Source organism: Fusarium redolens, assembly GCF_020744475.1.
Source record: "Fusarium redolens strain MPI-CAGE-AT-0023 chromosome Unknown BKA55scaffold_12, whole genome shotgun sequence".
In the NCBI taxonomy this organism is placed as follows: Eukaryota; Fungi; Ascomycota; class Sordariomycetes; order Hypocreales; family Nectriaceae; genus Fusarium; species Fusarium redolens.
In genome coordinates this window covers 834,438-859,214 of record NW_025763675.1, presented here as the reverse complement: position 1 = coordinate 859,214, position 24,777 = coordinate 834,438, and the positions used below count along the sequence as shown (strand labels likewise).

Sequence of the window (24,777 nt, the reverse complement as noted above, 5' to 3'; positions counted from 1 at the left end):
TTGAAAGACAGCCGACTCGGTAGCGTAATTTGCATTTCCCAGCAAAGATCCATCCGGCTCTACCGTCCGTCCTTAAGCAAAGACTAACGATACCAGTGTCTCCTGAGACGAGGCCGCCCGCGGCTCGCCTCGCTCGGTTCGGTGAACTATCAGTTCTTGAAACAGCTGAGTCGAGTTCCCGGACTCGGTTGTTTCCTTTCAATTCCATCAAGGCGGAGAGCTTCAGCTCCTCGGTCTATCCTGGTTTCTTCAGCTTGTGACATGAACGTGATCCATACTAATACGTCAAGGATGATGCTGAATGTCACTTTACGGCGGACATATACATACCAAGAGCAAGCTGGGATTTCCGATGTCATCATATTAGAATTCGTCTTTATACTCTCTGTTGTGGCTCTTTGTTTGACATTCGTCTTGGTGAGTGGTCTGCAAGGCTGATCACATCCAATCACGAGGGTTAAGGTCTAGCCTCTTCCTCCGGCTTTAACTTGTCTCGTTTTTTGTAAGCCGCGAGACATTCTTATGAGTATCTCCTCCAGCAGGTCCTGTGTGCATTCATAGAGATGGCTGATACTTGCTGCATACCGATTACTGTCCTCGTCGTGATGGTCTCGGGTTAATCGGGTTAAGTATGCGAGTGGCTTTTATATTGGCGGACCCTTCGATCTGCTAGAGACATCCAATAACCCGCGAACTAAGACATGCATAAGTCTATCCTTTGTTCTCCATCTGGGCTGGAATGGTGTGTTGATTGAGCCACCAGACCCATTTCGAGTATCTCTGTCGGTCTGTCCCATTCACAAGCAGGGCTATGCGTATTTGATGTAGTGATCGAAAGCAAAACAAGCCACGAGGCAACTTTGGAATGTGACTTAGATCTTGGTTTCCATCTATTTTCAACCTCGATGGGGATAGTAATGACTCTAATTGTGCTATTCATAGGCCTGTCTCTCGTCTCATCAATCATTTCGCGTGGCAGGCTGTTGGCTCACGAGTAGATGACGATGGCAATGCTTGTCTGTCTTTTCAGTCAAGTTCCTTTCTCTACTTTCCTTGATTCAGTCATCTAGCGATTGGTCAATTTCTGTGTCTATGTTCTCCCAAGTTGGTGTGCACGGGTTTGATGTTAGAAAGGTCTAACGGCATAGATAAAGGATTCATCCATGTGTTTCAACTAACCGACAAAACCAAGCTATCACTGTCCGACTATTGTTAGCAATGTGACTAGTCAGCTTGAATATGCTCTTTCTCTATTGTGATACCAAAGTTGTTCCCTAATCCTGTACGTCGGACGTCCTTGAGCTGGACATGTTGCTCTTGCTTTCTGCAAGTTGTGGTTTTCACATATGTTTCCGTGTTCGTCGATACTGGGGCAATGCTGTTCCTTTCTCCCTGTACCCATCTGGCTATGATATTTGAAATGATAAGTTAGTTATTGTGTTGAGAGTGAAATGTTTCACCTATATCGCACACTTCATGCGCCCGAAAGATGCACAAACATAGAATTACCAAAATAGGGCTGTATGCGTATATTTGCCATACACTTCAGAGGACTAGGATGTGCCAATATTGCTATGCGATGAAGAATGTTGGCTGGTATCTAACGTCAACAGAGAGTAGTCAAACCGGGAGGTTTGTTAACCCAGATTCTATTATACGTATAGGGTAGTTGAAATGAGAGTGAATTCAACCGTTCAACAGGCGGCGCTAGAGAGTATAAACATGTCTACCGGCGGATATTTTATGGCAGCATAGGCTTTATATGATCGTTCGTATAGGAGACATGTATATGAGAGCGTTGTGTTGATCTTATGGGTTTTATGTGCTCATATTCCTTCATGAAATATTGGATTTGCATGACACGCAGATAGGACACAGAGAGAAAGGCAACCATAAATCTGAGCCACTAGTTTTCATTTCACGCCCATAACAAGCATGCAACAACATACTCTTGTGATTTAACCGTGATGCAAGTTCACATATGTAGTTGAACGTCAATACTCGTGGTCGTTTGCTCCCGGGCATCCACCGATCTCAACGGGCGTCCGTCCCGGCGACGGCCGGCCCCACCAGCCACTCATGCCACTTTATTTTGGGGTTATCTGGCGTCTCATTTGTGCAATTAGACCCCCCTGCTGGAATTCATCTACTATCATGAGCCATCAACTCAAGCCTCTGGAGGATTAACCTCTATCTCACTCTTTTTAAACTTCAACACTTAATCATGGCTCGTCGACAGCATTTAACACTGACCTTTATTCTGGTCCTTGGAGCCTTCTTTACCTTATCCTATTTCTTCTCCGGACCCTCGCGCAGTATTCTTCCTAAATACCAAAATGACGTTGAACTGCCCCTGAAAGAAGCCCCTCGATCTGAGTTCGCTGCTGACCTCGGCGCTCTGCCTGCTGGTCTTCTCGATGGCCACTCTATTGCGCCTAAGCTCGAGAACGCGACGTTGAAGTATGTTGATCGACTTTCCTTTCACGAGCAAACGCACCACTAACACTGCTTCACAGGGCTGAACTTGGCCACGCGACGTGGAAATTCCTTCATACGATGATGGCACGATTCCCCGATAAGCCGACCAAGGAGGATCGCATGGCTCTCGAGACTTTCATGCACCTATTCGCCCGACTCTACCCTTGCGGCCAGTGTGCGGCGCATTTCCAAAAGCTTCTCGCCCAGTATCCGCCACAGACCAGCAGCCGCAACGCAGCGGCTGGATGGCTGTGCTTCGCCCATAACATTGTCAATGAGAGGGTACACAAGCCTCTCTTTGACTGCGAAAATATTGGCGACTTCTACGATTGTGGCTGTGGTGATAAGGACAAGAAGGAGGGTGGTGCAGAAACCACAGCGGTTGCTCAGGCCGAGGGACCGGATCAGCAGTTGCATAAGCATTGAAGAGCAGGGCCATAAATATCCATATTAATGTACAAGTAATTCAGTAGGAGGACCACGCATGTGCTGGCTTTGGCTGGACCAGCTTGCTCATGCTTGATATACTACAATTCCTCCAAACTCCTGCACGCGTAACTACCATAAACGAAGAAAAAGACAAATAAACACATATAAAACACTCATGAATTTCATTATATCATAGCAATATCGGTATCAAATTAGGAGCGCTGTTACAATCAACCTCATCTTCATGCGATATGAGTTTGGATATGTCACGTGCCACATCACCTGACACAGTAGCTGGCTGTTGGTGCGGCTGCGCGTTCAGAGCTGCCTTGAGCTTCACTTGAGCTCCAGCCTTCCCCGAGCAGCAAGCAACGACCACGAAACATTACGAAGCACGACTCCGAAACGATCGATTACCCATACTTTTGCAAACTCAAGGAAACACCACTAAATCGCCATCATGGAGTTTGGTAACGCTGGAGTATTGAATGAAGGTGCGTTGGAACTCTTTCGTCATAGCTTGGCCTTGTCGATATGGAAGCTTACAGATATCACCAGATGGTATCCATGTTGATATGGATCGCCTGAAGAAGGGAGAGGTCAAGTGAGTATTGAATCATATCTCTTGTCATCAAGCACAGTTTGCTAACCTGTTCAAAGCCTGGGAACCTCGATGTATGTGCTTCCTTATTGATGCAAACAACATTGCCTAATATATTACTAGTATGGCGGTTACTTTCAAGGACGGTGTCATTCTTGGTATGTATCTCATGCTCTGGCGAACACGTATTTATTAATTATTATTTTTAGGTGCGGATTCACGAACAACGACCGGTGCCTACATCGCAAACCGAGTGACAGACAAGTTGACGAGAGTACACGACACTATCTGGTGCTGCCGATCTGGCTCAGCTGCCGACACACAGGCTGTTGCCGACATTGTTCAATACCAGCTTGGACTCTTTGCCATGACCAATGGCAAGCCCCCCATGACACAGACCGCTGCATCAATCTTCCAGGAGATCTGCTACGCCAACAAGGACCGCCTGTCGTACGTTCAGACAACCCCATTTCCAAATTGAACAGGATACTAATGATCATCTACAGGGCTGGTCTCATCATTGCTGGTTGGGATGAGCGATTCGGTGGCCAAGTTTATTCTATTCCCCTCGGCGGTTCCCTTCACAAGCAATCCTATGCCATCGGCGGTTCAGGATCGACTTACATCTACGGTTACTGTGATGCCAACTGGCGAGAAGGCATGGAGAAGGATGATGCAGTCAACTTCGTCAAGGGAGCATTGAGGGAGGCCATCAAGTGGGACGGTAGCTCTGGTGGTGTCATTCGTATGGTCGTCCTCACCAAGGACGGTGCGGACCGACATTTGTATCTCCCTGATACCGACTACGCCGTGCGGCACGAGTAATGGTCCTTCTTGAACAGGACAAATTGAGGAAAGGAGAAACGACTTAGCATGAGCAGTGCTACTATGAAACCCGTCATGACAAAGGGTGTGCGAACGAGGGAGAGGCTTTCCATGGGCACCCCTGATTGATGTTGAGGTGAAGAATGAAGAGCATATGGTCAAGAGAACAGCCAACGATAGATGCTGGAAGCGCTGTACACTAGATAATGGGAACAAGAAAACCAATACATCTACCGACCTCATTGGGAAACAAATCAGGAACCCAATATGGGAGCGGAACGGGATATGCATCGGGCCGCGATCCAAGTCCAATCCCCGCAACATGTGAAGCCGTGATTAGGTTGATAACGTGGGGTAATATTGTTTGGTTTAAGCCACTCGAATACGAGCCTACATGACGGCGAAATCAATTCGAAACAACCCAAATGAATCGCTTTCCAAAGCAAGGCGTACAAAGATAAGTGGCGGCGGCTATCTAGATTGTTCACCGCTTTTCCAGAATGAGGCTTCCAGTGATAATCAAGTTGGTGTATCAAGGCTTGCAGCAGAGTGGACTCAGGGCGACAAATGGGGGACTCACGAGACTTGACTTGCGTGGTAAGTACCTGGTGATGCGGGAGTCGATATTTCGGCTGAACACTTGCCATGTGCTTGAACGGCAAATGCTCTTTGGTTCAATGCGATTGCATAAGAATGCCCGTGCTTTACTCTACTGACTCTGCCTTGAATCTGATTGTATATTTGAGCGGTGAACTTTGTAGTATTCTTGTGATTTACATCAGCCATCGATAATTGGCAGAGACGTTGATTGATGAAGATAGGGCACGTGTACACACATGAAGAATAGAGAAAGATCGCTACTGTAAGGAGTATTTTCAAGGGATCAGGGATTGTAAATTCACTCTCCTGCATAAGACTCAATCGTGAGACTGCAGCCCCAAAGAGGTTGCACCCGATGTCGGTGGCCCTTTGCATATATCCGGTGTGGACCCTTGCCAACGGAAAAAGACGCCGGAGACCCTATATCAAGTTTTGTTTTCGTGAATGGTCAAGGATGGCAGAGGACAGCTGCATGATGGTGGTTGAGTTCTCGTGTTGATGACGGGCTTGTATAGTTGAAACGGTCAACCTGCAGATAACCGGTATTCAGCATCTTGGTTGTCCACTCAGTTTGAGAGAGCTTATCAACTCAAAACTACGTACCTTCGGTCGACAACTTACCGAACGCCGAGTTGGAGGTTGTATCAAGCTGATGGCTGTGGTATCAAACAGGTTGAAATGCTGACTTGGATGCTCAACATTTACTGATACCTAGGTAGATAGTCTTCATCACATACTGAGCAGGACATCTACTGTAGAAAAAGAAACATGACTATTCCCCTTCTCATCATAGGCTTGATAATCTGAGTTAGCACTGCCAATAACCTGTCAAAGAACTGAAGATCTCACTATGGATTGGCTTTTAAGTTACCGAGTTTAAGCCTTTATGTATGCCAACTCTACGCAACCACACTGGCTGGGGGAGGCAAGAAAACTTCTGACTTCTATCCTAAGTGACAAAAAGACTTAGGTAAATTTTATATAAATTTAGGCAAATATAGTGTAAATTAGTGAGCCTTTAGGCTGGTCTTTCTTGTCACCTTGATTCCCGTTTAGAAGTTTTCTTGCTCCCTGAGGACTGGTTTTCATATTTCCGGAGTTGAGTTGTAGAACCCGCTTTTCGAAGAGTTTGGCTCTTGTTGAAATATCACATCACTTATCATTGCTCAAAGAGGAGAGTGATCATACCCACGTGCATCAATCCTTGGCTCTGGGCTGTTTCTGGAAATGTGGAGGAGCACTTCAAACTGACAAGATACAATGACAGTTCTTGAAGCTTGCATAGAAAAGAGAAAGGATGAAATACAGAGGACAATGTCATTCTTTTGTACATATCTCAATCTTGATGAAGCTTGTCATGCTGTTGTCAAAACCCCTGATCTACAATCACTAGTATTTGTTTAGGAAGGTACGGTTATAACAACCGAAGTAAGCAGGAAGACTCCTTCCCTCGTAGGACAGATAAAGCAAGCGAAGTACCTTAGTCAAGGAGGAAGGAAACGCTTGATTGATTCTTTCCCTGATTCAGGGTCGACTCAACAATCCAACCGTTTCACTGCTCGCCAAGAGATATTAAAAATAACTTCTCTCCTTTCCCCTTCTCCACCGACTACGCATATCGCCGTCCCCACGTTATTGTCGCTTTTTCTTTTCCTTCTTTTTTACATACAGCAGTTCACTAAGCCTTACGTACCTCAAATCGTGAATATCACACATATCGAGTTGTTGATCAACTCATCTCCATCTCAACTCCACTATATAGCGAGCTCGAGCCACTATCGACAGGCCACTCGCCTGTCCCGTGAGACCCCTACGCTAGATTCAGATCCAGACCAGCCCCAGCGAACGGACCATAAGAGTACCAAAGCCTCCAGGCCAAGCTATTTTGGTCGACCGAGCCAAAACATCCCCCAAAGCCGTGTCATTCGATTCGCTGCCGTTCTTCCCCCTGCAGTGAACGGGGCTTGAACCAAGATTTTATAGCTGTGTTTGTCGAAACTTCAGTGCTCGCTTGCGTGTGTCTTTTGCTTGACTCGCAGCTTACAGCCTTTTATTGCCCGCTATTTCCTAGCGGTATCTCTTTATCGGCCGGGTTATCATAACAAAACCCAATGTGGTGAACCTGAACTACTTCCAGTATTCGACATTCGAATAGAAGACGCGCTTGCACGTTCGGACTTGATACCTTCAAGCGGCAGCCGATCTCGAATCATTTCTTTTAGGAAGTGTTGATCGACCGAATCTCTGGACTTATCCTCAGCTAACGCGCTCCGCTCCGGTGGCCGCTCCTCGCCGTGTCCGTCGCCTTCTCCGGAAGACGATCCAGTCTTGGAATCACGTTTCAACATTACCTAAGACAACCAATCGCTTTCTATCCTTTGGTACTTGTCACCTTTAACTTAACTTAACCTCAACCTACTCCAAATCCAAAGAGGCTCTTTGAACTATCTTCACCCTGATGCAATTCGCACGGTAGCTCCTTTTACATCGTTACACCCATATACACTTGCGACTGGCTTTACCTGGTTCAAACGAAATCTGCTTTTATCTGCATAGCCTTCGGTAAGTGCGCCATATGTTTGCTTCATTTCCATGTGTTTCATGTGCCCAGTTTCATGTTTGCCTTACTATTTCTTCTTTCCTTGTGTACCACACATCGTCACCCTTCAATACATGAGCGTCAAATTCACTGCGAAACCTGAGTGAAACCCGACCACGGAAGAAAATTGTCGCAAACACGCGGGCGCCTGGTGATGAACAGTCCCAGGGACCGAGTCAGCCACCCACCCTCGACTTCCGGATGGCTGCACAATATGGGGGCAGGGGTGGTGACGTCGTCGGCCTGTGCTTTCAAGACGGATGCGAATTCACAAACGCCACTACAGTTACCATGGCCGACATATGGGACATAATTGTTGAACCTTCACTGGTTTCAACGACATTGCAGGTGACAACGCAATGTTCGTCCCGCCGCTCTCGTCATTTCAAACAATTGCTTGTTAGTGTATCAGGCTGTTTGCCATGCACATCCGCAATAATGTTTCTTGTCTCGAATGACGAAGAGCCATGGACATATCTTTTGCGCATCCTCTTGACAGGATATGATCGACGACGAATGACACCTCAACCCCCACCCAACAAGAATTCCATTCTCTTGATGGGTTCCAGAGACAGTTAAAGTAGCCGTGGATTGCACTGGTACACCCTCGAATAATCCAGAAAAAGAAAAGATGGCAAGCAAAGGGGAAAAGTGAACCGAAAAACACTCAGAACCCTGAATTGTTGCAGCAGGACGCACCAATCAGACCAGGGAGATGCACCACTGAGCTGGTTCCGAGATTTTGTCGGGGAGAATGAATCGGCGTTCACCCCACCATCCGGTCGACCAGCCGCCTCGACCACCACTCGGTACCCGCTGGCTCACCCACGAGGGCTGACAAGGGGCGGGTGCTTTGCTCTGGTGCGTTGTGAGGACCACTCATTAGCAGGCTGTTGAACGCCTGGGCACCCACTGGACGACGCCAGTTGCTAGTCAGTCAGGCTGACCAGGAGTCCCCTCATTCTAGCTCCAGTGACTGCTCACTCAGCCTCCAAAAGCCTCCAGCATCCACTGTCGGGCTTGTCCTTGTACTGGTTATGGTTCTGGTTCTTAGGCGTCTCCACCGGCCCGATCCTCTCCCCTCCTCTACTGCATGTTGTCCCCTCCATTTGCTTGATTCTTTTCGATTTCCTCAACTTGTCTTGGCTTCTGACATCGTCATCGCCTCCATTTTGCATTGCCTCAACCTCTTCCACAGCTCGAAATCCCTAAGAAGCGATATTGACCATATACGATATTGTTTTATGTGATATTGACAACTAATAGTTTGTTTTATTTTGTCCCGCAGTTTACTCGCCGTTTACGATTTATTTTCCTCTGCGAGACCAGCGACAACAACGATACCCCTCCGTTTCTCTTAATAATAACTTTTCTCGCTTCACTCACCCACGAAAGTCTGCACGAGAGCGATGTTATGGCCGCTGTGATCGGCGACTTCATCTCAGACACCTCATATCCTCATACCATGATTGCCAACCCCTCCCTTCAACATCACCACTCACACGACTCTTCCTCTTCGTATCGATCCGGCAGCCGATCACGACGCTCCACCACCCCGCGAGCGCAGCGTACAGCAGAACTCGCCGACTTCAGCAGCAACCACAGCTCTGCGACGTGGTCACACGAGCCTGCATCTGCATCGGCTTCAGAGTCAACTTCTACTCCAGTGCCTGCGGGTCACGAAACCGCCCACGTGTCGGCCACTGGAGGAGCCTCACGCTTCCCCTCCCCGCCTCCATCCTCATCGCCCGCTGCTGCCACCGGCCCTGTTTGTGCCGATGATGCAAAGAGTCCGTCTATGGCATCTGACGCGAGGGACTCTGGTCCCCTAGGTCACGCTTCTCAGCCCGGCCCAATTTCTCACAACTCTTCTGCTCAACAACCATCTCCTGCATCCGACGACTTCCAAATACCCAACCCTTCTTATCCTCTCTCCAGCGCATCGTCGCAACCGCCAGAGCAGACTGTCATACACATCCGTGATCTAGCGCATATCCAGAGTCTGGCCAGCGCCGACCTGCTATCTGGTAATGGCGGAACCGGCATCCTCAATGATCCGCCTCTTCAGCAGATGAAGTATGAGATTAGTGGTATGCCCATAGGGGATATCATCGAGATGGTTGCTGCGCTACTAACAAAGATCACGACCACCAACGATTTGCAGCACGATGCAATGCAGCGTAATGTCGCTCATCAACAACAGGCCAATCAGTCTGGTGACAACAGTGGCAGCTCGATCTCATCACTGAATCATTCAGTTCTGGCCTTCCACGGCAAGAATGTTCCTGCTATCACCATTCTCAGCTACCTCTCAAGAATACACAAATACTGCCCCACTACCTACGAGGTTTTCCTCAGTCTGCTGGTATACTTCGATCGTATGACCGAACGTGTTAACGATATGGTCATGAAGAATGAAGAGAACCGACGGCAAACGCGATCCCAGCAGCCGAACGCAACTTCTCCTCAAGACACTCCTATGCGCGGTGAAGGCATGGATGTGGATGAGAGCGACTCGGACCTAGCAGACGACGACGACGATGAGGAAATGGCTGATTCAACTCGACCAAGCCGGACAAGCAGCCATAAGGGAGCTGCTACCCCTACTGAACACAGTGGTATTGCAGCGGCGACATACTTTGTTGTCGATAGTTTCAATATACACCGTCTCATCATCTCTGGTGTGACGTGTGCAAGCAAGTTCTTTTCAGATGTTTTCTACACCAATTCAAGATATGCCAAGGTATGTAACTACGCTCGGCGGACCCCTTTCTTAACGAGATAAAAACTAACGACACGATAGGTTGGTGGTCTACCTTTGGTTGAACTAAACCACCTCGAGCTTCAATTTCTGCTCCTCAACGATTTTCGATTAGCCGTTCCAGTGGAAGATCTGGAAGCGTATGCGACTATGCTTGTCGAGTTTTATGCACGAGAAGTAGTGGCCAAACAGGGGGGAACTGGAAATACTGAGTGATTGAAGTCACCAAGTGAATGTCAGACAAGGTGTTACCCTTACAGAGCTACCCACATCTATGATGGATAAACGTTGATCGTCTGCGTTAATGGATGAATATGGGGCTGACTCCGATTACCCTGGCAACCTAATACTTCAACCGATGCGAGACATACAAGGGCGATCTGCCGAGAGACAAGCAGCCATTGATAAACTTCACCCCTGGTGTTAAGTTCCGATTATGGCTACTCGATAAAGGCCTTATGGCCCTTGCTTCTATCCCGTGTGGATAGCTTATGAAAATTGAGAGGAGATGTTAAGGACCTCGAATAGCTTTTACAAGGCCGATTCTAAGAGAGAAGTAATGTACGACGATGTTGGACATGCTCGATGTTTGAAGGACGGATCGAAAGAGCGAGCAGTGGGCTGCTCAAGAAAGCTGTATTTCTTGCGTAGACTGGGGTACCTATACAGACATGGGCTACGGATATGGGTACGGAGAGCCAACAGAGGCAACCTGTTGGTTGGGAGACGGGGTCGAGGTTGTTTATTATTTTGTGGCACGCAAACACTGGAGTTGAAGGTGTTTTGGTAAAGAGGCATTTGCTTACTTACGTATATAGTAACCCGCATGACTCTCTATTAGCTCATAGGTCTCGAAAAGAGATGTCTTGATGACCAAGTTGACTTTCTCAAATCCATATAAACAAACTGTGAACTCTTAATAATGTTGGCTTACAGTCTCGTTCTCGGAGGCTCCCATGTCTCTGGACGATCAAACTCGATGACAGAGTTCTCCATCTTGATTCCAATCTGCCACTTGGACCAACCAGGCCAGAAGTTTTTAAACTCACCCGTCAACTTCCCGTCTTCATCACGATGCTGCTCAACGTCAAACCAGCCCAACATACACTTGGACGTAGACTGCTGCGGAACAACAGAGCACCATTGGTCAGTACCAGGTAGCTCGCCCTGACTTCCAGAGCCTTCAGGGAGTGGAGAAAGACCAAGGTAGTGTCGAAGCCCAAATAGTTGATCCATGAAGTTCGGAAGGGAAATGAGGGCGCGTAGCGAATTGGCTTGAAGGTGGCTTGGAAGAATGGTATGGGATCTGGTGAGGCTGACTCAGAGCTAGCTGAGTCTGTGGGCAATGTATCGTGAGGATATACTTTGACGGTTATAGAACCGTTTGAGTTGTCATTCAATTCGGCAGAGACTTGTCAATAACTCTTCTAACCATGTCTTGTTCTACCTGTTCTCTAACCCTAAAACCCAACAAACTCATCTAAGAAGTATCTATCTTGAACGAGTCACGACCATCCTTGTGACTTGATCGGACAATTTCAACACGCAGCCCACTGACCTGAGCTGGATCCACATCCCTTCTAAAGTCAGCCATCACACAGAGCTGGAGCTTCTGTCGTTCCAGCAGATAATATTCGACGTCTTTGAAACTTAGACTGGGAAGGTCTCCATATATGACCCTCTGTCTTAGTCGAGATTCAATGGGCAGTGCTGCTGCAATCACCAAGTCTGATGGGTTTGCCATGAGATTGCCAGCAAATGGGATACCGCCGACATAATGGGAGGTGAGCTTACCACAGTCGGTGGGTTGCTGTCCCAGGTAGAAATAGACGGTGAAAGAACCGGGCAATGCTCCCATATTCACCAAGACAGTGATAGTCCACTTGGTCGTGTCGTCTGTCGAAGAAATCCCGCCCGCCATCATAATATCCGTGCTCGCCTGAAGGCCGACCGTTGTTGAACCTCCCCACCATTCATTCACTTTCTTTTGTAAGTCTTGCCGGACATCTTCCTTCTGTTTCCCCGTTAGATCAGTATCAGCATACGTATATCCGAAAGCTTCTGTTGTCCTGGCTGTATCTGAGTTCCAGAAGGTGCCGTCATCGGACGCAAAGAACGGAGTCAACGGAGACTGAGAGTCTTGCATCTCCCCCTTGAGAGTGGTGAAACTGTTTTCACCCGCTGGCATTGGAGTGACCCATGAATACGGGTTGAGAGTCTGCCATATGGCAACTACCCGATCTGTCATGGCATGGTGAAGTAGGAACAGTGGATCGAACGAAGACAAAGGGACATATGTCATGTGGCCTCCAAGACCGCCGTCGGTATGAATAATGTCGTGAACAGCTTCGATTGAATCCGCGGTCGACAGATTCTGCGTAGCACCCCATGCCTTGGTCCCGAAGCTGTTGAAGTCCTTGTAACTAGTCAAGAGCTCATAAAGGCGCCGTTGTATCTCAGGCAGTCTAGATAGTAGCGCAGTGTTGACCTTTTCGTTGTCAGATGTCGGGTCGGTTTCGCTCTCAGATGCGTTGGGGGCTCTCTTCGTCTCGTCCCAGTCTCTCAGCTAGTTTAAAGTCAATGACAAGTTCTCTTGCAACGTGGGGGCACTCACTGGACTCCAAATCATGGCAGTTGCGTTTTTGGGATGAAACCTGTACGAGTAAAGAGGGTTGCGTATTTCCTGAACGCCTCGGGGGCCATACTGAGAGATAGTCGCATTCCAGAATACGTCAGGAAAATGTGATTCTCCTTCAGGGGCAGGCATTGCCCAATCCCAATATGGCATTCGGAAGTCGCGTGCAGCATCTATATATGGTTGCCGATCGGTCCCGTTAGGAAACATGCCGGCAATGACATTGGCCATTCGATATAGCTCTTGCTATTCGATCTTGTTAGCAGAAGCATGAGTAACAACAAGGCTTCTCATACCTCAAAGAGAGCTAGATATGGTCGGTGCCACACTGGGAACAGGACGGAACTGTGAGCACAGTAACCAGACTGGTTTGCTCCTGGCGCCGCCTCAACACCATTCCATGGCTCGAAGGGAACTCCGTGTATCCCTGAACAGACAAAGCATCAGTATGGCCTCTTCACAACGTTCTATCTGGGACAGTGCAACGTACCAGCGATCTTGTACCACGAAGCAGGGTCGTCCTGACTGACATCCTGGAACATGCTCATTGAGAGTATGAACAAGTCCCATTTGTATCGATCGGCCTTCATTTGCCGTATCTCGAGCCTTAGTGGTGTAGTGCCATTGCGAGTCTGTGGCAAAGCCTTGACGACGATCGGTGCATCGGGGTCTTGTCTGCGTGTGAGCGAGTCGATATCAACGCCGCCGTAGTTGTAGCTCTGTGCTGTGGCGGCAGCGAAGAGCAGCCAAGCGATGATGATACGCATGGTGTTGATGAGGATGTAAAGACGTAAATGGCCCAATTTGGGTACGCCTGAGTTAATAAAAGTTAGGTAAGTTGATTGACATTCTAGGGGAGGTGCAATCTTGTCGGCTGCTGCACCTGTTGGGCAGGTCCAGCTATAGATGGGGCTACTCGATATTTAAATCTTACCTAAGGCATTGAAGAGTGATAAAACGGGAAGAATTGGGACTATCGAGGACTTGAAATGGCCTCGAGAAAAAGAGTAAACTAAGCAAGCAAACCTCAAGTCCAGTCCAGTCCAGTCAAGTCATGGTTATATAAACAACCAAATGCTGTGGTGACTGTGTATTATTGCTACATGTTGCACCACTTCATGCTTCTAACCTTGCTCCAGATATACCAAAGAAACACGACTCCCATCTATATCCTCCACTAACAATCTCTGTGTGCAATGATGCTGTCATCTCCTACAAAGGATCCACGTTGTTGTGTGCCCCCGTCCTCAGCCAAAGAGACAGTAGCAGATGGGCGGAATCACAGAACGGCTTGTTACATTTCCCCCTTTGGGTCACAAACACTCCTTTCATCTTCCAACAACAGCTGTCTCCTCAGCTGCCATTCGTCGAAAGTCTCGGCTACTCGCAGCCGCCTTATGCTTTTGTATCGCTTGGTTACCAGGCCAAGCCCCAGGGAGCAAGAAAACTTCAGACTCTGAAAGAGGATGCCAAAATAAACTCATCAAAGAGGCCCCTAAACTTAGGCTAACTTACATAAATCTTTTTATCGTTTAGGATTGAGGTCCTAAGTTTTATTGTCTCCCCTAGCCAAGGTACACGGCAACCGATTGTCCACGTTGCCATGCTCCGTTTGCTCGGAGCTGTCCGATGCCGAGGTGCCGTGGATATGTATCAATGTGTGTTGCTGCCGTCATTGGTGTCATCTGCTTATCAAGCAGAAATATCCGATGTTGATGGCTCGGTGTAAGTATGAAATCGAGTAAAGTCGGTGAAGACACCTTAACGATTATCTGCTAGTAAGTGATTACGGGGCATCAATGATTACATCAATGTGTTAAAGGATGATAGAAGTACACGGAAGAGCATTTGCAGATTCTAAAAGGTATTGTCAAGTCATACTCGTATTAACATGCTGCACTATTGTGAATGTACAGGGCCGCCGCCATATAAACAGCTCAAAGAAAAAACAAATCATCAACACAATATATCCCTCTATTTTCCAACCCGAACGCCATCTAATGCCATAGGTCTCATCGGACCCTTCCGAGGCTCATCGCCACGGTCCACACGGTACTTGAGCTTGACACCCATTGCAGCAAGCTCAACATCGAGGAACTTGAGCGCGCCAGGGACAACAACCTGCGTGGTGTGGTCACCTCCAACCCAAGAGTTACCGTGACCATCCTCCCAAATCTCACCCTGGATCTCGGTAAGGTCGATGCCCTCCGCGTCGTCCAGCTTGACCGCACAGGCACGGCATCGTACGATGCTCGCGGCCTTCTTCTTGCTCGGGGCAAACTGTGACACTGTTGGCTGCACAGAGAGGAACGAACCACATCGGCGGCAGATCCACGATTTCGAGTAATCAGAGCAGTTGAGCAAACGATCTTGAAGCAGGAAAGCGGTTCCGTGTGCCAGTAGAGCATCACGCTCCATTTCTCCGACACGAATACCACCACCCCTCTTTCGGCCCTTAATAGGTTGACCGGTCGTGGGGACGACGGGACCCGTAGTTCGCACCTGGTACTTGTCGTTCACCATGTGTCGCAGTCGCTGGTAGTAGACGACTCCGATGTAAATGTCAGCTGCGAGCTCCTCTCCAGTGATGCCCGAGTACATGGGCTCATTGCCGTGGTAGTTGTACCCGGCCTTCATCAGCTGGTGGCCAAAGTAATCTCCTGCCGTGTTCTCTTCGTCAAACTTGAACGGCGTCGAGTCTTGCGCAAGGCCATGCAGCGCGCCAGCCTTGCCTGCTAGTGACTCCACAAACATGCCTATCGTCATACGAGAAGGGAAAGCGTGGGGGTTAATAATAATATCGGGAGAGATGCCAGTCTCAGAAAAGGGGAGATCCATCGTCGGCCACTTTTGTGAGGCAACACCCTTCTGTCCGTGTCGAGAAGAGAACTTGTCACCAATGACGGGCGATCGGGGAATACGGAACTTGACGGAGATTGTTTGCAGAGGCTCGTTACCTGACTCGGCTCCGATCAGGCGGACTTCTTCAACAAACCCGTTCTCCGAATCCTTGTACTTCTCATAGTGAGTAATGCCGTCGAGGTTCACCAGTTTGCCGTTGTAGTCGGGAGTCACTGTGTGCCAGGCACAGATGACGTCTCCCTCTTGAATCAGACGACCAACATGAGGCAGGCCATCATCATCCAGCATGCCCTGGTACTGAGCGCTCACGTAACTGTGTGGGGCAAAGCCAAAGGCCTTGGTGACACTCTTAGTGGCCTTGGTTCGAGAGTCGTCCTTAAGTGAGATCTTCTTCGTCTTATAGATTGTACCATGGCCAAAGCCTCGCTCGTGAGCACTCTTGTTGAGAATCATAGCGTCGTCCATGTCGTATCCAGTATAAGAGATGACAGCAACAACTGCATTCATACCATTGGGGAAATTGTCGAAGCCGTATGTGTTGTGAAGAGGTGCTCGCACAATAGGTGTTTGACCAGTCTGGATGCGATAAGACTTGTTGTCGGTTCGATAGCGGATAGCAGCGCCAGGAGTTCCCATGGTTTGCTTACCCATCTGACACTGGTACATGTTTCGGGGAGACTGGTTGAAATCGGAAAAGGGCGTCATGTTGGCGAGAATCGAGAGCATATTTGTGGGATCGAACTCAACATGTGTTGACTTGCCAGACTCGACCTCCTGAGGCACCACAGCAATGGACATGTAAGGCTGCTCATAAGGACCAACCCAATCCTCCTTCTGAAGAGGAAGGTATTTGACAGGGCGCACCATTCTTGCGGGTGTTGATGTCATGTAAATACCGGGATAAGATCCACCTCTGGATGGAGGAACGTAACCAATCTCAAGTTGAAGAGGAACTCCATGAGTACCCTCAACCTTCCAGTATCGGAAACAGTCCGCAATTCTGACAGACTCCTTAGGGGTACAGAAACCAAGAATCTTGCCATCAAGCATGACAACGACATTCTCATCAGTCGAAGCCGAGGAAACGTCAACAATTCCAAGCTCCTGAGCGAGAGAAGCAATATGAGACACATCGACGTAGTCAGTCATGATCTTACACTTGTGCGCAAGATGGTTAAGAAGACCACAAGGAGCACCATCAGGAGTATGAACGGGACACATAAAGCCCCACGACTCTGGGAGCAGCTTTCGAACAGCCGTTGTCTTCAGTTGGGCGAAGAAGGCACCACGATGTACCATGCGGAAATGACTGATGAAACGCAAGAAGTTGAGCTTCTCAGCCACAACTGTGAAACCGGCTGTTTGTTGCAAATCGAGACCCGATGCACTCTGCAAGTTACCCGTTGACAAGAAATATTCTAGGGCATTTCCTAGGTTCTCGTTGGCCTTGCGGAAAATGTTATTGGGGAATTCCTTGCGGAAGTCCTCGGAGGTGAAGGCAACGCCAGGGTTTCTTCGAAGGTAATCACGCAAAGATGCTCGAACGTTGACGCTGAGGAACTCATCGAGTCTTTCCTTGAGGATCTGTCCATACAAGAAACCACCAAGCAAGATCTCCTGGTTCTGGACGGCATCGGGGTTGTCGACAGCACACTCACCAGCGACAAGCGCATAAAGCTTTCGGATCATGAAGAGAAGCAGCTTGAACTTCTCCTTATCCTGCTCCTCAGTAACATCAACATTTCCAAGGTGAACCAAGACAATCCTTCGCAAGAACTCAGTTCCAACCTCAAGGTTGGTCATAGTGTCCGGCACTCCCAGAACAACTCGGAACTTCTCGCCCAGGTATGCTCTCGTATCCGACTTGCTGTAGAGGTTGTATGACTTGTACGTCCGTAGAAGCAGCTCGATTCGGTGGGTCAAGAAGGTGTTCTCAGTTGATTTGGAGCCAGCAGGACCAACCAATCCCTCGAAAATTTCGCGATCATTGGTCTCAACCAATGCCTTAAGGATCATCATGACAGGAACAAGGTATTCGTTCTTGCGCCATGAGAAACGGAAGGTCATGTTTCCGTCGCTGAGGTAGTGGAGGACGTTGGTCTGAGAGGTTTCGTCGGGGCGAACTGCACGGAGAATGATACCGTAGGGAGTGTAACCAGGGCCACGGTTCTGGAAACTAGGTCGGTTGATAGCCATGGGAAAGTTTCGCTTGTTCAACTGCAACATTCGAATGATCTTTTCGATACCGTTCACGATGAAGTATCCTCCAAGCTCCTCAGATTCTTCTTTTCTCTCAACAAGGAGCGCAGGCGAGTTGTTCTCAAGGTGGCATCGATTCGACTGGTATTTGTGAGTAAAGAGCCCCAACAGCAGAAATTGGGATGCAAACCTTGATCATAACAGGCACCTGACCAAATTCTCGAGTAAATTCGACTGGATCGCCGCCATTGATGCGGTACTCAAGAGTAGCTGAGAGCCGTCCTCGATATGTTACATGGCGTTCTCTGCACTCGGCGGGGAAAACCTGACGGTTCCGGGCCATCTTATTGGAAGGGGGCACCTGAGGCTTCTGAAGGAAGACGTCTTTGTATCTAATAGTAAGGCGATTCTTGCCATCTGGCGAAGCGCGATCATCGCCATCGAGGTATGTTCTGGCGCCAATGTCGGCTATACCATGCGCCAGCAGGCCTGGCTTGCCATCGTCGCGAAACAAGCCATTGAAGGACTCGAGATGAGGGTCGACGGCTAATTGGAGGGCAGGATAGGCAGTATGATCCTTGGGAGGGTTTCGGAAGAGATCCTCTCGGCGCAGAGTATGGAACTGGTGATCCCACTCGGTTTCGGTGGCCGAGGGTGCCATGGTGGCTGGTGCTCTAGAGACTGGCTTAGAGCTTCAAGAATGGCGAGACTCGGTGTGATTTCTTCTGAGCGGTAGCAGCAATTCCAAAATAAACAGTAGTGGAGTCAATCGAAGTGGAAGAAAACATCCGCAAAATCTTGCCTGCCGCTGTGAATAATGAGGAGCGGCAAATCTAATCGTAGGACCGCTCGCAATCGCAAAGGAATTGAGGCTATCACAGCGCAGAAAAAAAAAGTTCCCAGCCAGAAAAAAAAGTCAAGCTAAGCTTAGTCATGGCCGTTATCTTATCAGAGGTGGAGTTGAGAGCGAGCGAATGAGGAGCAAGTATCATGGAATGCGGAACGGAGTTCTATCAATCAAACGATGTATTTAGGTGCAACATTTGACTTCGGCCGCATGAGCGGTTAAAACGGTTCATTGCCTTGATAATTTGGGGAGTAATAAGTTTCGAGGTCAGTCAAATGAAACCCCCGCAGTAAATCAACATAGAAAATAGCCTGTCGATGTGATCCTTGCGGAACCAAGCTCTCACAGATGCAGCATCGCGAACGAGAAGATTACATCGTTTCAGGATTTTTAGCTAGAGGCGATAATAAACGAGAATGATGACGAATTATCTACCGTTCCCCAAGTCACAAGGCATGCTTAGCAAAAAAAGTTGGCCCCTTTGTGTTGCCAATCACCGCTTCTAGAGCATGAAGGCCTAAAGCTGGTGCCTGGGGAATATTAGGTACGACGCTGACTGTGTAAGTCGAGGATGGGGGCCAAGGCGAGGTTTACAACTCGAAAGAAGGACAAAACTTGGCTTCCTTGTTAGTGACAAATACACAACTGGAGAGTCCGAAAGTACTGAAGGCCTCTTAGAGTGCACTTTCAGCTACTTATCTCCGGTGGCGCAGAAAGACAAGAGGCAATTAGATAGGTACCTAGACAGACTTGAAGCACGCCAGACACGCCGGAGTGATACTTGGCTGCCACCTCGTCGAGGAATAAGGATGAAGAGACGCACTTGTCTTGCAGCCCAAAAGCGAAAGTTTCCCAATCACTACAAGAATAAGAGCTGGGGTTACAAGCCTTGAATGCGATGCTTGCAGCAACTGCAGCCCAACCTGCATTACAGTACAGTACAGTACAGTACAGTACAGTACAGTACATACATACATACAGGTACCATGCCCAGGGTTGGATGTGAATATGGATGAATGATTGAATCATGGTGCTAGAGATAAACGCTTTGGTGAGACCTCGGTTGGTTCTAACCAACTTCACTTGACCTGCAGGTAAGAGCCTAACACGCTGCACTTGGTCGTGGTCCATCAACTCTCTGTACACCTTCTGGAGAAAAGAGTACTTACACGCTGTAATATTCTTCTCGACTCCCAATTTCTCCTTGAATCATCTCGATGTCAAGGTAACCTCGGGGTCATCAGATATCAAGACTCCGCTACCTAACTGCCGCTGGGCTGGGCTGCGATTTATGTGTGGCTCACCACATACCTGCAACACCTCACTCTCTTGCAGCCTTCAAAACATATACTTGAGCTGAATTATAATACTGCAACAAAGGTTTGTAGTTCGAGGCCGCGGATATCCTTGATCCGTCGTCCAACACCCTGATTCATCGTCCCGTTATCAACGCCTTACGTGTGGCTGTCCGTGGCTGGCGATCAAGGCCAACACTTTGCATGTGTTATTGCAACACAACGTTGAAGCACCCCAAAACGCCCGTATTTGAAACTCCATTACACGATCCAGAGGGAGCTGCATGGCTCAGGAGATCTCTTATCCGCTTCCAAGGCCTATAACCAAAATTTGAGACCAGGTCAGTTGAGTACCTTGAGCAGATCCAGTATTGATCGTCAACGCTGTCACCGTCTACTCTCAAGTCTCAACCCATCGGGTGGGTTTGTTTGCCGGCTCCCGTTCTTTGAAGACCCTGCAGCTAACCTTGAAGCACTTTGACTTTAGGAGGCAAAGTCAAGATAGTAACATCGAACTCAAACGTCTATCTACCAGCCCATCATTCGCCAACTGCTCTGCCTTGCGCAAATGCAAAGACACAGCAGCGTTCATTAGGCGCCCTCACCGAAGCCCTTGACTTGGAGCACTGACGTCGACGCGGTCCTGGTCTCCTTGAGCCCTGCGTGCCCTGGCCGATCATCGCTCCACTCAAGCAAGCTCTCCTCTGCTCAAGCGAATAAAACGCCGCAGCGCCTAGCCCACACTGCTGCCACCTCTGGCTGGACCAGGTGATTGAAGATTGGAATGTCACAACACCCCGCGACGACTTGCAGCCCCCAATCACTACCTTTTGGCGCTCCCGCTCACTGCTCATCCCTGCACGAGCTTTACCTTGCCTTAGGCCTCCCGACCTGACCTGACCTGACCTGGAGCTCTGCTGCTGCCATCGATACCCTAGGTTAGTAGCTTAGCTAGCAGTAGGATAGCTGCCGGTCTCACAACTGCCAAGTACCTCGACCTGCGTTGAGTTTGATATTCGCGCTTACACTCGACTTAACCATCTACAGCACCAAATCTTTCTCGGTAACCTGTCTGGGCTCCTTTGGCGCTGCATCTGCGCTAAAAGCTACGCTACTTGCGCCGCCAGGCACGGGTCGTTCCCACCACTTCCCCATTCCTTGCCCCCTCAAGGCCCCAAAGGCTCGTGCCCGTTGGTGGTCTCTGTGGTGGCCTCTGCTGGTGTCTTTTGGGTGCCCTTTCTGGCGTCTCTGTTGACTGTCTCGGCCGTCATCTCGTCCCAGGTGGGGCCCTTTTTTTGTGCCTCCGCCTAGGCGTCACCTGTGCCAATCTAGGTACTGCTCCTCCGTCGTTGCACCACGAGCCTCTCCTCCTTCACTATTTCCATCGCCGCTCGAACCCGCCTCCGACGCCGACGCCGACCTTGTTGCAAACGCCTAGACGCTGGCGCGCACAACTTTGCAGGTGCAGATGTTACTCGTCGCCTGCCACCGTCATACAAGTCGCTTTTCATCCTGAACCGCCATCCTGCTGCTCCTCTCGGTTCTGTCACCTTGAACCACGACCCTGCATCTGAGCACCAACAAGAATTGTCCGCCCATAAAACACCCTGCCCACCACATCTTCTACCATCTTTCGCGAAACCGAGACATTTTGTGTTCTTCTGTCAAAGAGGCGAAGCTTTCAAAAGAAACGGCATTTCTCTCGTTCGTCTTTGCGACAAGCTGTAGCGTTCTTCCAATCAGCACCCCCGCCTTCACCCGACCGCCTACCGCAGCCCGACCAACGTTTCTCGTGACCCGATAGCAAATATGGCAGGGTTATTTCAAAGGGTCTACAATTGGCTCATGCGCATGTTCTGGTAAGTAGCCATAATCGTGGGGTTGCTTCCACAGAAACCGACAGAAACCTCTGGTTCATTTGCGACTCGCTATTCTGCATAGCTGCGACAGCTTTTGAACCCACATGCTGATAATGACCCCAGGGCGATGGAAATGGAAGTGACGATGGTTGGTTTACAAAATGCTGGAAAGACCTCATTATTACGAGTTCTCGCTGTAGGTTCCGACATGTCGTTTTTTGCTTGACCGCTTGTAGCTGACTGTCGCGTTTGTAGGGCGGTGAATTCACTCTCGAGTAAGCGCTTCCCAATACCTGCTCTCGCCATGAATTTCCTCGATCTCGCTGCAGCCCGTCCGGACATTTCAACTGTGTCATTAGGTCCCTAGTGCTAACTCCAGATAATGATAGCTCCATCCCCACCGTTGGCTTCAACATGAAAAAGGTACAGCGTGGACATGTTACCTTGAAGTGTTGGGATATTGGCGGCCAGCCCCGGTTCCGAACCATGTGGGAAAGATATTGTCGAGGCGTGAGCGCCATCGTCTTTATCGTGGATATTGCCGATACACCATTGATTCCCCAGGCGAAGGAAGAGCTCCATGATCTCATGAGCCGCAAGTCGCTTGAGGGTATACCACTTCTCATCCTGGGGAATAAGTCCGATCTTCCGGACAAGCTTTCGGTGGATGAGTTGATTGACGAGCTAGACCTGAAGAGCATACGTGGTCGTGAGGTGTGCTGCTATGGTATCAGCGCGAAAGAAGAGACAAACCTTGACGCAGTAGTCGAGTTTCTAATGAAGTATGCCACGCGACCATAATCAGCGCCATAACTCGCTGGTGTGGTGGCTGTAACACTCGCTTGGGGATGTTTCCAGGCCCTCTGATTCAACAGGTAACAAGTGTCCAAGTCTGTGCTAGTTGTTCCAATAACTGCCAGACAAAGGCCTCGCTTGTTTGCGTCTCGGGCCAACAACAGAGCACAAGACCGGCTTATGACAAGCGAGTGAAAAGACCAAGGGTAAACATATATAAATTCCTCTCTCACGAGCTCATGATTTTTCCAGATATCTGTTGGCCCATAAGCAACTTTTCCCGGGGTTTCGAAGACTTCTTCGCTGTTCTCATGCCGCCATTACCCAGGTCCTGGAAAAACATGACACTTTTCTTTGTTAAGGGACGGAGCATAATCTTGCATGGTGGGAAGAAATCCAGCACTGGCTAGAAAGGAGAAAAGGTCTTTTCCCAAGGAACGCCGTTTTTGTATATGGAATTGGCGCTTGCCATTCCTCACTGTTTCTTTCTCTGTTATTCACTGGGGGCCTCGGCGCTGTTGCCATTGTTGATGGCGCTATTGTTTCTGCCGCTGTTGACGATGATGACGATATGATTCTTGGATGTTGTTTTTCTGCTTGGAACATACTTTGATCGAGTAAAGCATGGACAGTTGTCGGCCACAGCTTGTGTAAGTAACCTGCAAGCGGCTGACTAGAAACGGCTGATGACTGAATGATTATGTCGTTATGAAAATGTTCGTTCAGTTTTTAAGTCTGGTAGTTGATGGGAAGACGCGTGTGTTTATAGACAAGGGAATCAGATCCAGATCCAGATCCGAGTTTGAATGTATAACTGAGTTGTGCTTTGTTTGTCAAGAACATGGCGAGAGATGGACCCTTTCTGAATTGTATCGCTGAAACCTGTGTTGGCTGAAAGGATGTTGAGTGACTTTAATAGACATTGAATGAATTTTCAACATTTGAATGTCTGTTGCAAAGAATCGAATGTCCCAGATGACATGGGCCGAGTTGTCAATGTGAGGCGGAGAAGGTCCAGGTGATGCTTGGGTGTGGATACTTATCAACACCCATTTTCACAGCCAATAGACTTTTTTCAATACGAAAAAAGCCCAACAAATAAACTAGAAGCTGTAGAATGTCGCCGAATAGTAGGCTAAACAGAAAGAATGAAATCTGCAGTTCAAGAAAGTACGAAAGAAAAGAGGTGAGGGAGGGGGTTGTTGATGAGGGAAACTCTAGGAGGCTACACACGGACCACTTGATGCGTTGGCCAACTCATCGCTGCAGTTGACAAGCGCCGCACGCCAGTTTTGCAGTGGCTCATCGCCCTGTCAATCCCGCCTCGCATCACGCAGCGCATCGCGTTCCCGCACGCACCCACACCCCGGCCGAGCGAACGAACTGGTGAGGATCTGAGGTGCGGCAGGGAAGGATATCGTGGGTGCCTCTGACTGGGTGTCGTCGTTTTCTTGAACGGCCAGGTGCTTCCGATGAACGGGTCTCTTTCCTAGATGGTCGCTTCCATTTCTCTAGGCCTTGTAGGTGTGAGTTATATCCGAGGGGTGTCTATTCCTTGTGAGGTGAGCACAGTATTGTTTGTTTCTAAGTCGGAGTGATCCATCGTGCTGCAGCTCATTCCTCAAGAGATTGTTGTTGATAGGCGAGGAAGCATGGACCGCCCATACAAATAGAACAAATAGGGAAAAAGCTAGGTTTGGAAGAAGCCTGAGCCACACTGAGCTTTGATAATTTGAGCAGGACGAGCGATTGCGATGAGGTCATGCTGCACACTCGGACAGCCCTCGGGAGCTCCGATCAGGCGGGGACGGCGGTGAACGGAGGCGGAGCGGAGGACTATCGGTACGGGGGTGGAGACGGACTGGTAAAATGGTTCGACAAACAGCGCAACTGCACGTCCTATAAAATGTCAGTGAGCTTCAATGGATAGAAGTGTGATGTATATTGGCATATGGTTCGAATAAAAGTAGAAATGGAGATAAGGATAAATTC

The 24,777-nt window shown here is 48.9% G+C and overlaps 7 protein-coding genes across 7 annotated transcripts; 4 read left to right on the top strand and 3 right to left on the bottom strand.

The window, feature by feature from the left end:
- Positions 1–2,036: 2,036 nt before the first annotated feature.
- BKA55DRAFT_574931 (ERV/ALR sulfhydryl oxidase domain-containing protein) lies at positions 2,037–3,158 on the top strand. The gene is made up of 2 exons (XM_046193336.1): positions 2,037–2,460; positions 2,517–3,158. Exons 1-2 carry the CDS (start codon positions 2,225–2,227, stop codon positions 2,902–2,904), a joined length of 624 nt encoding a protein of 207 aa, XP_046046983.1. The 5' UTR covers positions 2,037–2,224; the 3' UTR covers positions 2,905–3,158.
- Positions 3,159–3,246: 88 nt separating this feature from the next.
- On the top strand, positions 3,247–4,460 carry BKA55DRAFT_97152 (nucleophile aminohydrolase). Its single transcript, XM_046201701.1, has 5 exons — positions 3,247–3,511; positions 3,568–3,582; positions 3,632–3,666; positions 3,718–3,958; positions 4,015–4,460. Exons 1-5 carry the CDS (start codon positions 3,396–3,398, stop codon positions 4,331–4,333), a joined length of 726 nt encoding a protein of 241 aa, XP_046046982.1. The 5' UTR covers positions 3,247–3,395; the 3' UTR covers positions 4,334–4,460.
- Positions 4,461–8,997: 4,537 nt separating this feature from the next.
- On the top strand, positions 8,998–10,509 carry BKA55DRAFT_517200 (cyclin-domain-containing protein; the record flags this gene model as incomplete). The annotated part of the gene is made up of 2 exons (XM_046188160.1): positions 8,998–10,275; positions 10,336–10,509. 2 exons carry the CDS (start codon positions 8,998–9,000, stop codon positions 10,507–10,509), a joined length of 1,452 nt encoding a protein of 483 aa, XP_046046981.1.
- Positions 10,510–11,172: 663 nt separating this feature from the next.
- BKA55DRAFT_574917 (uncharacterized protein) lies at positions 11,173–11,652 on the bottom strand. The gene has a single exon (XM_046193335.1). It carries the CDS (start codon positions 11,527–11,529, stop codon positions 11,224–11,226), a length of 306 nt encoding a protein of 101 aa, XP_046046980.1. The 5' UTR covers positions 11,530–11,652; the 3' UTR covers positions 11,173–11,223.
- BKA55DRAFT_574915 (uncharacterized protein) lies at positions 11,653–13,876 on the bottom strand. The gene is made up of 4 exons (XM_046193334.1): positions 13,419–13,876; positions 13,225–13,355; positions 12,908–13,174; positions 11,653–12,859 (listed from the first exon to the last, which is right to left on the bottom strand). The coding sequence occupies exons 1-4, from the start codon at positions 13,693–13,695 to the stop codon at positions 11,774–11,776; spliced, it is 1,761 nt and encodes a 586-aa protein (XP_046046979.1). The 5' UTR covers positions 13,696–13,876; the 3' UTR covers positions 11,653–11,773.
- A 1,026-nt stretch (positions 13,877–14,902) lies between these two features.
- Positions 14,903–18,650, bottom strand: BKA55DRAFT_541742 (uncharacterized protein; the record flags this gene model as incomplete). The annotated part of the gene is made up of 2 exons (XM_046190407.1): positions 14,903–18,130; positions 18,180–18,650. 2 exons carry the CDS (start codon positions 18,648–18,650, stop codon positions 14,903–14,905), a joined length of 3,699 nt encoding a protein of 1,232 aa, XP_046046978.1.
- A 3,141-nt stretch (positions 18,651–21,791) lies between these two features.
- Positions 21,792–23,142, top strand: BKA55DRAFT_96421 (P-loop containing nucleoside triphosphate hydrolase protein). The gene is made up of 4 exons (XM_046201700.1): positions 21,792–21,990; positions 22,114–22,186; positions 22,246–22,265; positions 22,380–23,142. Exons 1-4 carry the CDS (start codon positions 21,941–21,943, stop codon positions 22,789–22,791), a joined length of 555 nt encoding a protein of 184 aa, XP_046046977.1. The 5' UTR covers positions 21,792–21,940; the 3' UTR covers positions 22,792–23,142.
- Positions 23,143–24,777: the final 1,635 nt, after the last annotated feature.